The sequence below is a fragment of the Bos javanicus genome, chromosome 2, assembly GCF_032452875.1.
Source record: "Bos javanicus breed banteng chromosome 2, ARS-OSU_banteng_1.0, whole genome shotgun sequence".
NCBI lineage: Eukaryota > Metazoa > Chordata > Mammalia > Artiodactyla > Bovidae > Bos > Bos javanicus.
In genome coordinates this window covers 73,291,986-73,307,140 of record NC_083869.1, presented here as the reverse complement: position 1 = coordinate 73,307,140, position 15,155 = coordinate 73,291,986, and the positions used below count along the sequence as shown (strand labels likewise).

Here is a 15,155-nt window from a genome sequence, read left to right as displayed (position 1 = left end):
TAGGACATTATTTTAAAATTATAAGCTATTCTAAGAAGGGATAATTTGATCACACTTTTGCAGTAAAATAAACACCAATTGTGTTGAGTTGAATATAAAATTTAAATTCAGAAAAACCAGGGTAAAAATGGTATTGGATTATTTGTCAAACTAGTGAAGAAATTTATTTTATATTTGAGATCCACAGATTTAAAATTTAAAAAGTGCAAAAAATTGGTGGCTTCAGCAGGTAATCATTAGCTATGTATTCAGTGTCTCTGAACATATAAAACTCACCTGTTAGACTTGTGCAGATTGATAGGTTCCAAAAGAGGCGTTTTGTATAGCTGTGCTCAGAGCAAGTAGACAAAAGCCATTCTTAAGGGAGGTTTATTGGTGTTGAACTGTCATGAAGCCAGATTACTGCTCCCTGGAGGCGACCATCTTGACAGGAGCCATGGTCTAGGCATTACTGAGCAGTGAACAAGGCAGCTGTGAGACAGGAACATGAAAGCAGGGGGAAGGCATGCCTGCCTGCCTGAAGTAACTCTGAATTAAGGTGCAGGTGCCAACAATGGTAATCATTTTAGCATTTTCAGGCCTGGTTTTTGGGCCTGCTGGTTATGGGTAATGTGGCCACAGTGAGTAGATATCACCTGAGGTCTGCATAGAGTTTGCAGATGCTTCCACTGTTGCCATGGATAATGGTGAATACTCTCCTAGGAATGGAAGAAATACTCACCCCCTCCCAGTGATTTCAGGGAAAACCAGCTGGAGATCTCCTTTGTCCCTGCTGGGCAGACTTGCAGGCCTGCTCACGTCAGAGGGTATAGTTGTGACTCAACAAAGTGGTAACTTGGTCAGGGCAGACCCCGGCAACCTGTATAGGGATATTATTTATGGGCTTGTTAAGCCATTGGGAGTCTTTGTACTTAGAAAAGGGAAGGCGATGGACATCTTAAGAACTTGATTCTAAGACATCTTGCCAGATTTTCAGTGAAACCTGGAGTAGAAAGTGAGTGGTAGTGTTACTCATCTGGTCCAGGAGTGACAAATCTTTAATTCAGTGCCCATTGTGACTCATTGGTGATAGCTGTCTGTAGCAGTTCTGAGGAGGATTCTGAGGGTACATCTGGGTACCTGGAGAGATGGGTTGAAAAGATCACTATCTGTCATGAGATGGGAAGCAGGAGAGGCAGTGCATCAGGCTGGTTCACCTCCTTCATTTTACCTCTGTTTACTGCTGAGTATTTTGGGTCCTCTGTATCTTAGAATGTCACAGTGTAAGTAGACTAGAATGAAGTAGAGGTAAATAGGCGCTCTCGATGGTGGGAACTTTCCAGTCTCAGCACCCAGTTAGCTCAGTGCTGGCCCAGTGAATGAATGCACGTGTGAGTTGACACTAGAGTGTGTGAACTACCTGGCTTTCCACCTTTAGGGTGGGGGGCAGCAGCAGGTACCAGCCCTCTTATGTGGTGACATCACCCTCTTGCATGACGATGCTTGGTGTGCACAGAATACCAAAGATGATACAGGTCCCATCCCTACTCCCAAAGGGCTTCCATCCTGATTTGAAAGGAAATCAAACCTGTTTGAAGTGATTAGAACTTGTATGACAGGCTGGTTTGTAAGAAAGTGCTAACATTTCTAGTCTGGTCGCTGAAATGGGTAGCGCAAGTTTGAATGCAAAAATGCATGACTTTGTAATCTCAGCCTTTATGCTTATTCCAATATATCTGTATTTTGCTTGGAAAAGCCTTTTTTTTTCTTGACTTTTCCTACAAGGTAGGATTCCAACCCATCCCAGTTCCTCGCATTTTTGGTATCACTAGGATGGAATATTTGGACTAGTTAAGGAGTTTTGCTGCTTTCAAAATGTCAAAGTTAAAGTGATCCAATAATAGAAAATATGTATCATGTGGATTTTTAAGCTGAAGATTATCCAGTCACAACATTTACTTTTAGACAAGTTATAACATTTTTTAAAAATAAGCAGAAGTCACAGAAAAGGCTTTGTATTGTAGTATCAATGCATTCTGAAAATCTGTACTCCAAGTTATCAGCAGTATGTGCTTAGAAATAGGAGAAACAAATATTTTTCATGATGCATGCATTTTGTTTGGAGATGTCACAGTTTAATATAATGTCTGAGAGCCTGGCCTCTGGTTCTTACTCTTGGGGCTGGCATCACCACCCTGACCAGCTGTATCACTTTAAGTAAGGGGGTCTGGATTTCTCCATCTGTAAAATGGGTATGATAATTTATAATTTCTTATACAGCTGTTACAAGAATTAAAGGAGATCTTTCAGTTGGAGCCATTAGGTCAGTGCTTGGCTTAAGCATGGCTCATTTCTTGTTGGCATAGTTACTGTTATTAGATGGGTCTCAATGAGTAAGACTCAACTTCACATTAGTATAAAATATAATTGTAAACAGTGATGGTTAATAGTTTATATATATATTTTTCATACAGGTTGAATGTAATTTTTACAAAATTTGATGAAGTCCAAAAATCTGGAAACATGATACAGTCTGCGAATGGTGAGTAGAAAAAGCAACCATTCTACTTGTGCTTTTCCAGGTTTGCTTTTAGCCTAAGGAATGCTATATTCTGATTCTGAACAGCTGGATTTGATATTGTGCTAAGTGTTTCTGGGTGTGAGCATTTAATCTCCATTTACCCACCTTCCCAGGCTGGAAAAGATGATCTTGTCATTGACTTTCTTCCACAACCTACACTGAATCCATTAGCTAAATTATTGGCTTATTTTAAAAATGCATCCAGAATCCCAAAGATTCCCAGTGTAACCACTGCTCTTCCTCTGGTTCAGGGCATTGTGGCATTTTACCTGCGCACTTGTGGCAGCTCCTAACCAGGATGGTTGGTTTTACTCTCTCAAAGCCTGCTTTTCACTCAGCAGCTAGAGTGATCCTTTTAGAATGCAGTGCAAGTGATGTCAGTCCTTTGTTCATTCAGAATCTTCTGAAGGTTGCCCAGCTCAGGGGCTCACGGGTGTGCTGCGGGCCTGTGTGGTCTGGTGCATTCCCCCATTCTGAGATCATCTTGTATTGTTCTTCTCAGAAGTTCTCTTGGCTCCAGCCCATTGGCCTCCTAGCTAATTTGTAACATTTTACATTTGTCCTGCTTCAGGGCCTCTGTGTTTATGATTCCTTCTGCTTGAGACACTTGTCCCTGGCTGTCATTTAGGGCTGCCTTCTTACTCCATTCAGATCTCAGTTGCAGGCTCCCTTCATTACACAGATGTCAAGAACAGCATACCCAGTATTGTGAGGGAATGCACTCTGTACTCACCCTGCTTGATTTTCTTTCTTAATGTATTATAGTATTACAGAAATATCTTTTTGTTTGTTCATGAGGGTAGGAATTTTGTTTATTCTCTTCTTTATCCTTAGTGCCTTTTGGGAATCATCAAAAAGTCTGTTGCCATCAAGAACTTTTCTAGTCTTGGATACCTCATTGTATCATAGCCATTTCACAATTGCTGGGGATCTTACATCATAGTATAGTTTTTACATTTTGAGGTTGTTTTAAAAGTTTGAGTGATTTCTCCCAGAGTGACACGGTACCTAAAGGCAGAGTAGGGACAGAATCCAGGTCTTGTGACTCATACTCCAGCTTGCATACCCATTGTTGTTAGTAAGGAATTGTCTTTAAATAGCTTGTTTCTTATAAAACACTTTTAATAACCCTCATTTCTTTTTTGTACATTTGTAAAAACATAGCATTCAAAAAAAGATTAATTATGATTTAGCTATCACCAACAAAGTTATTTTTCTTTTCTAATTAATTTTCCTGTAATTCTATAACTTATATTTAACCATGGCATACTTTATATTTTGTGTGTGTCTGTGTAGTTTGTGTGGTTTTCTAGTTTAAAACTTGTTGGCATCAAGATAGAAAGTACTGGGCAAAGAGGTAGGAGGGGTGGCAGAAACTGAGTTTGTGCTTCCTGACTTTATTGTATGTGAGACAGCATCTCATTATAATGCTGACACTGGGGACAAAGACCACATCCACATTGGAGGCCTGCCTGGAGGATTTTGTATCTATCAACTCAAGGTAGTGCTCACTTGTGTTCAATTCTTTCCAACCCTATAGACTGTAGCTCCCCTCACCAGGCTTCTCTGTATGTATATCTATACCTATACATACATATATTAATACACACACACACACTTTATGAGTATTTTTTCCTCCGTTTTATTGAGAAATAATCGACATACATTGTATAAGGACTATATAAGTTTAAGGCATACAGCATGGTGGATTGATTCATGTATACTTTGAATATTCTATGATTTTTTTCTTTTAATTTATTTTTATGTATTTATTTTTGGCCTCACTGCACATACCATGGGGGATCTTAGTTCTCCCACCAGGGACTGAAGCCATGCCTCTTGCATTGGAAGCACAGAGTCTTAACTCCTGGATTGCCGGGGAAGTCCCTATTCTATGAGTTTTAATGAACATGACAATATGAATCCTGTGGCTTTGGGTAGTTCTCAGCAATGTTTTAATCTAATTGTCTCAGTAAGAATATTGGCCCCAGTTTCCTTATTTTTGTGGAATGTGGGTGTGTGTGTATGTCCGTGTATGTGTATGTATGTGGTATAGAGGTAGGGTTGAGGGTGAAAACAGTTCTGTTATGCATCTATATTAAAAATAGACAGTTTGTAAGAAGGCCTTAACGCAAAATTTATTAGAGACTTGTTCAGCTTTTTACTGTAGAGGCATACTTAGAAGATACTGTGGGTTTGGTTCCCGACCACTAAAATAAAGCAAATACTGCAATAAAATGGGTCATGTGAAGTTTTTCATTTCCCTGCACTTATAAAGTTATATTTACACCAAACTAGTTGTTTTTAGTGTGTGATAGCATTATATCTGAAAAAAAGGAAATGTATGTACCTTAATTAAAAAATACTTTATTGCTAAAAAAGGATACTAACTATCACCTTGACCATTCAGTGAGTCATAATCATTTTAAGATAGTAACTTTAATGATCACTGATCACAGATCACCATAACAAATAGTACTAGTAATGGAAAAGTGACACAGAGACACGAAGTGAGCAAGTGCTGTTTGGGAAAATAGCTTCAGTAGATTTGCATGTTGCAAGTTTGCTACAAACCCTTCAAGTGAAAAAAAAGGAAGGAAGGAAGGAAGGGAGGAAAAAACATTGCAGTGTTTGCAAAGTGCAGTAAAATGAGAGATACCTGTTGATTCGTATTCTTACGGTTTTAATTGTTAGAGCCAGAATAGAATAATCTAAGGTGTATGTATAAACGCTTTAGAATTCCTAACCCAAATAATTTAAGTCTGTCATCGGTAACTTTGGGAGATCAGTAAGATGTTTACTCACTGTCATCTACAAGCAGGAACAGTTTTGAAGTCTTTCAGATGTGTATTCTTTTCCTTTTCTTGCCTAAGTGCACTGGCTGGAAGCTTAAAGTAAGAACGGTGAGAATGGAGCTCCTTGCCTGGTTCCCAGTCCTAGGTTTTTTATGACTAAGTTTGATGTTAACTGTAGGTTTTTGATAGTGCTCATTGATTCCTGTTCATCTGAGTTTTTATCACAGCTAGGTGTTAGAATTTTTCCCCATATCATCCGCCAATTTTGAATATTAAGATATAATTCATACCGAAAGAATTCACCTTTTAAAAGTGGTTTTTCATATATTCAGAAAATCTTATACTTATCACCACTATCTAATCCCAGAATATTGTCATCAGCCCCAGGAAACCTTGTGCCCATTAGCACTAACTAGTTCCCTTTCCTTCCGGTCCCTGACAGCCTACCTTCTGCAAAACAGCAGATTTGCCTGTTGTGGACATTTTGTATAAATGGAATCATATGGTTTGTAGCTTCTTTCACTTCACATAATGTTTTCAAGGTTCATCCGCCTGGTGTGTATGTATGTGTGTGTGTGTGTGTGTGTGTGTGTGTGTGTGTATATATATATCAATCAGTATTTCATTTCTTTTTATGGCTGAATAATATTTCTTTCTATAATTATTCTGTGTTTTGTTTATCCACTCATCAGTTGAAGGACATTTGGGTTGAGGTTTGAGTTTTTCAGCTGTGGTGTTTTCAAGATTGTTTTGACCCTTCTGGGTTCCTTGCATTTCCATATGGATTGTAGGATCCTGATAGGGACTATGTTGGACCTGTAGACCATTTTTAAGGAATATTGTCATCTAAACAGCATTCAGCCTTCTAGTCCATTAACATAAGATACCTTTCAGTTTATGTAGGTCTTGAAGTTATTTCAACAGTGTTTTGTAGTTTTCAGTGTACAAGTCTTGCACTGATTTTGTTAAATTTATTCCTGGGTATTTCATTCTATTCCTACATATCTTGTTTTTTGGTGGTATTGTAAATGGGATTGTTTCTTCATTTTATTTTTGGATTGTTTAATGTCAGTATATAGAAAAATAGTAGAATTTTATATTTGATCTTGTATTTGGCAGTCTTGTTCAACTTGTTTATTCTCTTGATTTTCCCCTTCAGTGGCTTCCTTAGGATTTTCTATTTACAAGATCATTTAATCTGTGAATAGAGATTGTTTTTTACTTTCTAATCTGGATGCCTTTTAGGGTTGTTGGGGTTTTTTCCCCCCCAAAATGCTTCTTTGGCTTTGAGCCTGATGATATTGTGAGTTACAGTGCTTGATTTTTTTTTTTTTAATGGTAAACTGTTCTCTCATACTTGGAAATAAATCCCACTTGGTCCATAGTGTACAGTTCTTTGTGTACAGTTCAGTTTGTCATTACGATGTTGAGGAATTTTGCATCTAACTTCATGAAAAGAGGTTGGCCCACACTTTTTCTCACTCTCCTCCCCCAACTTGTCTGGCCTATTTTGAGTGTCTTTCAGTAAAACCAGGCATATCTATATGTCTTCATCTAGTTTTTCTCGTTGCTTTGCCTCTCTCTTCCCCTGTACAGCACACCCTGAGTGGTTTGCGTCAAAAAACACAAAATTCAGCTGAGTAAATTTTAACAATCTAATTGGCTTTATTGAATGAGTCTTGAGTTGGGCGGCATCCCATCTGGTGAGTGTGAAAAGGAAAGATTTTTAAAGGCAAGACGAGGTCATAAACAGAAAAGATTATTTCAGGCTAAAGTAATGCCCCTGTGGGGGATGGGATGGGGCTGTGTGGCAGTGACCTCATCTTCCTCTGGGGGCTGGAGGACGCCCCGGAGACAGATGAGCTCATTGGTGCAGGCCGGGAAATTCCTGACCCACCACAGGACACTGCAGTCAGGGAACGTGGGCGCTGCACTCTGGTGGTGGGGTGTAGTGTAAGTGCCTGTGTTTTGGGCCTGTGGGGTTTTTTTTAACATCTGTATTCTGTGTCTCAGTCTCTTCACCTTGTAATCACTCCTTGGCCCTCTAGTCTCGTGGTCCCGTCATGTCACTGAGGCAGCCGCCGGCACTGTCACCAGGTGGCCTCTGTGCTGCTCGCCCCGCTGACGTTTCCCAGTCTGCACCCAACCGAGTCACTCACCTTGCCTCCTCATCCTTCCTCCTTGGCTCCTCTGGCCTCACCTCATTCTGATTTGTTACTGTTGTTGGGCTGTTCTTTCTAGATGTCCTTCCTTTGTTTAATGTCTGCCACTTAAATTCTGAAAGCTTAGTCCTAGGCCTGTTTCTTTCTCAGGCAGTGCTCTCCTTTGGGTGGTAATTATGTATGACTAGAACTTCATTGCATTGGAGAAGGAAATGGCAACCCACTCCAGTGTTCTTGCCTGGAGAATCCCAGGGACGGGGGAGCCTGGTGGGCTGTTGTCTATGGGGTCACACAGAGTGGACATGACTGAAGCGACTTAGCAGCAGCAGCAGAACTTCATTGACTAGCCAGATAATGCATCTCTTGCCCACACCTTGTCTTAGTGTTACTAAGCGATGTGAAGGAGCTGCCTGTCTGACATTTCTTCTTGTATTGGAGACATGTATCTAAATCCAGATTCACCTTCTTCCTGTTGTTCAAAGACAAAACCCCAGACACCTAAACGCAACCTTATCCTTGATCTTCTTTGTACGTCTTCCACTGTCTGTCCAGGCATGTAAATCAGAACTTGCCTGTTGTCCCAAAGGCCTCATCTTCCTCCCTGCCTGTATGTGTCATCACTGGTTCTTGTGGGTGTTGACACTTCTCACCGTCTCCAGCACTCTGATCCCATCTATCTAAAACCACCTGCTCACTGTCCTTCTGCCTTCCTCCTGCCTGCCCCCATCCCCAAGTCTGTTCTATTTGTTGTAGGACATTGCCCAAAGGAGAACCAACTTTTTTCTCTTGAAAATTGTTTTGTAGTGGAAGAGACTGAGGCCAGAAGATCTACTGTTCCCTTCACCCAGGACAGTATTAAAAACATTTAAATATTACCTGCACTGTCACTTTGATGTTCGTTTGTGAAGTATTCACTTTTCCGAAGTCTGAGCAGATCAGACCTGCACTTTCTTGGAGGTGGACACAGTTTGTAGCCAAACTCTATGAACACACAGTAGAGTGGGTGCTGCTGAGCAAGAGGTCTTCTGACCACCCTTCCCTTTTCATTTCTTTGTTTGGAAAACATTAAGTGTACATTAACGTAGATAGATGAGAGTAATGGACCCCCGTGTGGCCACCAGCCAACTTCACCAGTTGTCAGCATACAGCTTGTCTTGTTTTATCTCCCATCTGTCAGAAATAATGGGCTGTATGAAGAAGAGCTAGAATACATTATGTCATTCAAGTCAGATTCAAGATGCAAGCATGGCCCTTTATATTGAGTGTATTTTAGTAGAAACATTAAAATAGAAAGTAAGCATCAGTTCCAGATTAGGTATATTCTTTTTAGAAATTGTGCAAGTATTAATCTCCTGAAAATATCCAGCCCATTGTTACCATCAGCTTCCAAGAACAGAGAAAAACAGTTAAAATTGGTTACTCTGTTTCAAGAGAAAGGAAAAGACATTAATAATGCCATGTTAGTTCTGTGGTGATGGTAGCTGGAGAGGGTGGGCTTCAGTCCCATAAAGGGGTTAGTTGAAGAGTCTTTCAGAACATTTCTGTATTGCAGGCAGATTCTGCCTCCTGCCCTTCCTGCTTACTTTTTTCCTTTTTTAATCTTTTTACTATTTCAATTCATTGCTCTCAAGGTAACCCAAATCCTTCCCAGTCTGCTGTAGCCACACTGTCTAGCCCTGCAGCCTCATCTCAGTCTGGCCACCCCCTTGGGCCGCCTGTGGTTCCCTGTCCTCTTTATCCTTCCTCTTAAGATCCTGGTATAGGACTCTGCTTTCTCCTCTTAGTTCACCACTTCTCACTCTGTCCAGCTCAGCTGTGTGACTGAGAGCACATTGCTTCACTCCTGGGAGCCAGCTTGGTCCTTCGTTGTGCAGAGTAAGTGAGATCAGATGTCACATCTCCCAGTACAGCGCCTGGAAGGGGGTTGGTGCTCAAAGTGATAGGTTTCTCCTCTCTTGCTCCATTTTCTGGGTATATTCATTTTTTCTTAATTATAAAGAACATCGTTTGAGAATAACTGTCATACTTCTGTTTCTTGTGGAGTATTGGATTATTTTGGACTTGTTGTCTTTTTTGGACATTTCAGGTGGATGGAACATACAGTCAGTGTTGATTTCTGTGTAGCTTATCTCACTTGACAGAACGTTTTCAGAGCTTGTGCATGTTGTGGAGTGCATCAGTACCTCTCTTCCATTGCTTGGCTGGGCCACATTTTGTTTATTGTGTTCAGCAGACATTTGGATGGTTTCTTCCTTTTTGGTATGGTGAATAGTTTACACATTTTTGTTGAGCATATGTTTTCAATCCTTTTGAGTATATACCTAGAAGTAGAATTGCTGGATCCTGTGGCATTTCTGTGTTCACAGAATTATTCCTCCTATTGAGGAACTGTCAAACTGTTTCCCATCACGGTTTCCCCATTTTTTATTTCCACCAGCGATGTGTGAGGGTTCCATTTTCTCCACATCCTCTCCAGCAAAACAAAACATACACTGTTTTCTTTCTTTTTTAAAAAAAATTAGTCATTGTAGTGGGTGTGAAGTGGTGTCTCATTATTTTGATTTGCATTTCCCTCATGACTAATGATGTTGAGTGTATTTTCATGTACTTGTTGGTTGTTTCTACAAACGATCTTATTTGAAAAGCTCTATTCAAGTCCTTTGCCCATTTCTAAATTGGTTTACTTGTGTTTTTATTGTTGAGCTATAAGAGTTCTTTTCATATACTAGATTATAAGACTCTTACTAGATATTTGATTTACAAATATTCTTTTTCCAGTTTTTGGTTGTGTTTCACTTTCTTGGCATCTAAGGTTTTAATTTGGATGAATTCTAATTAATCTATTTTTTGTTGTTGTTGCTTGTGAACAATAAAGCTCCTTTAAGTAAGAAATAAAAGCTCTGGATTTGAGCTAAGTTGAAAGCAACTATTAATGTAATAGCAATACACTTAGGGAAGAAATAGGTTTTGTCCTGGGTTGTAATTCTCTTGACATGTTTAAAACTATGTTTTAAGGTGTGTAATTGATTATATAAATGCCAAAGACTTCATTTTTCACAAGTATTAGACTTGTGACGAAAACAGCAGTGAAAAAGCATCTGAGCAGCAGTTGGGGGTGAGTGACCTGGCTGTAATGGAATACTTCATCTTTGTGTGATTCTTTTTTGTTGCTAGGTTACCTGAAGGCCTTTGAGTTTTGAGTGGCAGGAATATGAGAGTTAAAAATATGTTGTTTTGTAGATGTTTCTTTTTTTCCATCTCCATGTAATTAGCAAACCCCTTGAAGCAAAAATTACAGTTTTTCCTTCTGTGGGTTTCAAAAAGCAAATTATTTTCTATGTACATTTTTAAATCATGCAGATGTGCGTATGCTCATGGGAGAATTGGATTTTCAGCATGAAAGAGCCAGTAATTATAGACTAGTCATTGTCCTTTATCTGCAGCCACTTAATGATCTTTAATTGGGGTTGATTGAAATGAGGCCCATAGATGTTAATTTGGTTAAAAATGTGCATGCTTTTGAGTTTCTTGAGGAAAGCTAACATGCTTATGAGGAAAGAATGAAACTATCATGCTTGTTAAATCTATGAAAATTCTATAATAAATCTGTAGCTAAAGAAAAGTACTTATTTGCTGACAAACTATAAACTAGATAATAATCATAAAATTATTGACCCTAACCCATGAATGTATCTAGGGTATCACTTTGCTGTAAAATGCAGCCTGCCTTCTTTTGTTTTACTGAAATAATTTGTTATTTGAAAAGTGTTAGATATCATTTCTAAGTTGTTGGAAATGAGAAATAAAAGTGTGAAAGCAGATAGACTCAACGGTGAATTGTTAGGTAAGCTCTGAACTGTTGTCCAGTGTAGCTAGGACAAAGCATTAATTTAAAGGTAAATTGATGGTCTTTTCTTTATTAAGAAGCTAAACCATTATTGTATAGTATTTTAAAACAGTGATTGTGAGTAAGTGGATCAAGTGCTGATAATGGGCTCCCCCTGCTTGTTTATTAGAGTCTGCATATTACAAGGCTTGGGATTCTGGTTCAGTGTCTTAGAAAAGTGTTTCCATAGTCACGGCTGTGGGGATGATATATCACAAGACTGGCAAGCTTGCTGTGCTGCCCAGGGAGACCACCCCCTAGAACAGCCTGGAAGAGACTGTTTCCTGATGCCAGCTTCAGTAGCTCAAGCTGCAGGTGACAGCTTACGTTATCATCCTCCGGGTGGAAATAAGATAGCCTTTGTACTTTATTTTTATTTAAAGTTTATGTTAAGAAATTCTCTTTTTCCATGGGGTGGGGGTTGAGCAAGTAGTTGGTTAAAATTTTTTTCCACACCAGTTTTAAAGAAGGTTCTCTGACATGAGTAACGTCAGCTAGAGAAAGGCCCCTGCCGCTTAAACAAGTCACTGTTCCTTATAGGGTAGGCTTTTATTTTGGAATAGGGCGGCCGCTGTCCTTGGTGCTTGGATCGCACTGGAGAAGCCTGTGGGTGGAGAGTTTGCTGAGGCGTCAGGGGCTGTGTGTGAGCAGGTGTAGCTTTCAGAGCAGTGTTTTTACTTGTGCCTCCATCACTGACAGTCATGACCGCTGGGAAAGGTAGGCTATTCTAATATATTCTGGAAAGTGTTTGTAATTACTGCTGTTTAACTCAGAAAAAAGATATTTATGGTATTTTATCATTGCTTTGATAACTAAAGATCATGGGTGAAACAGGCAAATAATTGTTATGACTGTTTGCATTGAGGCAGGGAAAAATTTTGAAACTTGTGGCTATGTTAATGTTTATGTTGACCCTCAAGGACTAGGAGAGAGGAATTGGGCATAGGAAGCTGAGATGAGCTGTGTTTTCATCAGCCTCTGGGTATTTATGTGCTTTTTAACTTTTTCCCTGTCTCTTGTATTCACAGTAAACGGCTCATGAAAATAAATTCTTTTGCAATTACAAGACATTTGCTAGTAAGTATAGGCTGTCTTTTTTTTTTTTTTTTTTAGTATAGGCTGTCTTGAAAGGAATCTACTATAGTTTCCCAACAGAGGGTAGAAAAAAGTACATATAAACAGGGTAGTGGAGGGGTTGAATCTGTCTTGAGAATCATTGTATAAAAAATTTTTCCTTTTTAAAGATTTGCATTTTTTTTTAATGTAAAAATGGAACTGGAGAACTATGAAAGAGGCATTGTATATCACAGGTCTTAATTGATTAGCCTTCAGTCTTTCCACGGAGGTTTGGCCCAGGTTTTGGGAACATTGAGAGGATGTGAAAGAGCTCCATGTGAACAAGGTTTGTGTTGGAAGAAGAATGCTCCATGTCTTGCTTTCCTGTGGGATGGGTTTCCTGGCAGGCTTTTAATTCGTTGTCTCAATGTTTCCAAACCCTTCAGCTGAAGCAGGTATTAAGCAGAGTAAATTGTGCACAGTAACAAGTGTTCATTTGTCTCCCTGTGGGGAAGCTGGCGTGCATGCAGCTCATCTGCTCTGTGTTCTTTTGTCCTGGATGGTGAAGGTGTGTATCTGTCTTCTGAAACTTAGTTTAGTTGAGTTTGCTGAAAACAGTCATACTGGCGTGCTGGATTATGCTTGTTAATTATATTTTAAAATTGAGAATTGAAAGCATATACTGCTAGTGCTCATTTTTATTTCCCTCCTTATTACAGTATTCTGTAATCAGGTTAAGTTGCTGTAGGAAATCAACACCCGGGAAGGAGAGCTAAATAATTCATGTGCTGAAGTGACCTCTTTCAGAACCCATCATTTGAGGATTTGGAAGTGTGTTACTTAGAAGTAGCATTTGTTTTATGTTGTATTTTACTTTTTTTTTTTTTAAACAACAGGGAAATATAATTATCTAGTAGGTGATTTTCTGTTCAAGATTATGGAGAAAACCTTATGGCTCTGAGTTTAAAATAAAGACTATTCTCTCATTTGATAATTCCTTTCAGATGACCTACCTCTATAGTCACTGTTATCTGGAATGCAGGCTTTAAAAGCACTGGTACCTTTTACCCTAGGGAGCTGCAGATGCAGTAGGAAACAACAGTTAAATGCTGTTTATTGTAGCAGGGCATATTCGAATCTTCCTCTGTCTGCCCATGTTCAATAAGGAGCCCACAACAGTCTGCAAAATATAATGCCAACCATTTTCTACTATGGTGGTGTGTATTTTAGTATTTTCAAAGTGTTTTTCCAAATGTCTTTTGTTTTTATTTTCAGATTTTCCCAGCAGCCCCATGAGAAGTAGGTGGGGGGACGGGAGGTTTGAGTTCTCTAGCTGGGCTGGTGGCCCTGGACTTGGCCACCTTAGACCTACCTTCCTGCCAGCAAGTGTCACCCAGCTGTTGTGATAAAATCCTGACTTTAGTTTATTTTTTTGATTCTGAAATTGTGCCATTTTTAATATAGATGCCTTAGGGAATAATTAAAAACTGTAAGCATTCAAAGAAATATTATTAAAATAGGCATTAGCCCATTTAGACAAATAGTATTTTAGACAGTTTGAAAATATGCCATCCCTAATCAGTTGTTCGCTCAGTGATGGATGGGTAGGAGGTGAGTGGGGTGTTCTGGGATTGGAAATCATCATACGAACATGGTGAGTTTGTTTTTGAACGCAGTGTGGTCTTCTTGGAGGGGAACGTGCAGGGGAAGATGGCAGGGGCCTTCTGGGCCATTCTAACAAGCTGAGGCTTTTGTTGCAGGCTGTTCATGTCTCAGATTTCAACTGGGCAGAGACTGAGGCAGGGTGACCAACTTTAATGTTACCACATGTAACATAACAATAGCCAAACAGCTCCATTGTCTCTCTTGTTTCAGAAAACAAGGGACACTTAACACCAGTTACAAAAAAAGAAAATTAAAATGATGTAATTTAGAATAAATGCTGTCCTTTTAAGTGAAATAAATTTACCTCTGAGACATTTGGAAGTTTTTCCTTAAAGTTCTCAGTTTGGCGCAGACTGGTTAAATTATCCAAAAACTGTTACTTGTCCTGTAAGTAGGTTTGGGGTCTAGGTGACTGAATCATAAGTGGAGAAGTGTGAGTAGGTGTGTGGACTTCAGAATCCCTTTGTCTGAGTGTGTGTATGTGTGTGTGTGTAGGGGGACCTGGGCAGGTGGCTGGTCTGTGAGCCCTGGTTTCCTTGTGTTCCAAGTGGGGGCGGTTAGTGACTCCTGTGCCACTCCGAGGAGTGAATGATGCACGTAATCAGTTGGTATGGCCCGTGAATACTGTCTAGTGTGTTACTGGGGTGCAGTGGCAGAGCATCTGCCTGCTAGTGTAGGAGACGCAGGAGATTCAGTTTCAATTCCTGGGTTAGGAAGATCCCCTGGAGGAGGAAATGGCAACCCACTCCAGTGTTCTTGCCTGAAAATCCCATGGACAGAGGAGCCTGATGGGCTGCAATCCATGGCATTGCAAAGAGTTGGACATGCCTTAGTGACTAAGCACACACAAACCTGTTATGGGGACACAATCTAATGGGAGGGGAAAGTTGGGTTTAGGTTTTGAAATGATGCAGTTGATGTTCTTGTTTAGATGTGAAAGTTCCCTCCAGAGAAACAAGATACAGAAGCAGATGGAGAATAAGGTATCTTAAAAAGAATCTGCCACTCTGTGCCCCTGTCTTGGTTTCTAC

At 39.7% G+C, this 15,155-nt stretch overlaps 1 protein-coding gene across 18 annotated transcripts in view; it reads left to right on the top strand.

Moving 5' to 3' along the window:
• CLASP1 (cytoplasmic linker associated protein 1) overlaps positions 1-15,155 on the top strand; it is a 273,353-nt gene that overhangs the window by 124,309 nt on the left and 133,889 nt on the right. For all 18 annotated transcript variants that reach the window (XM_061440036.1, XM_061440038.1, XM_061440042.1 and 15 more), the window contains one exon: positions 2,454-2,521. In XM_061440036.1, coding sequence (XP_061296020.1) covers positions 2,454-2,521 — 68 coding nt within the window. The remainder of the gene's footprint in view (positions 1-2,453; positions 2,522-15,155) is intronic.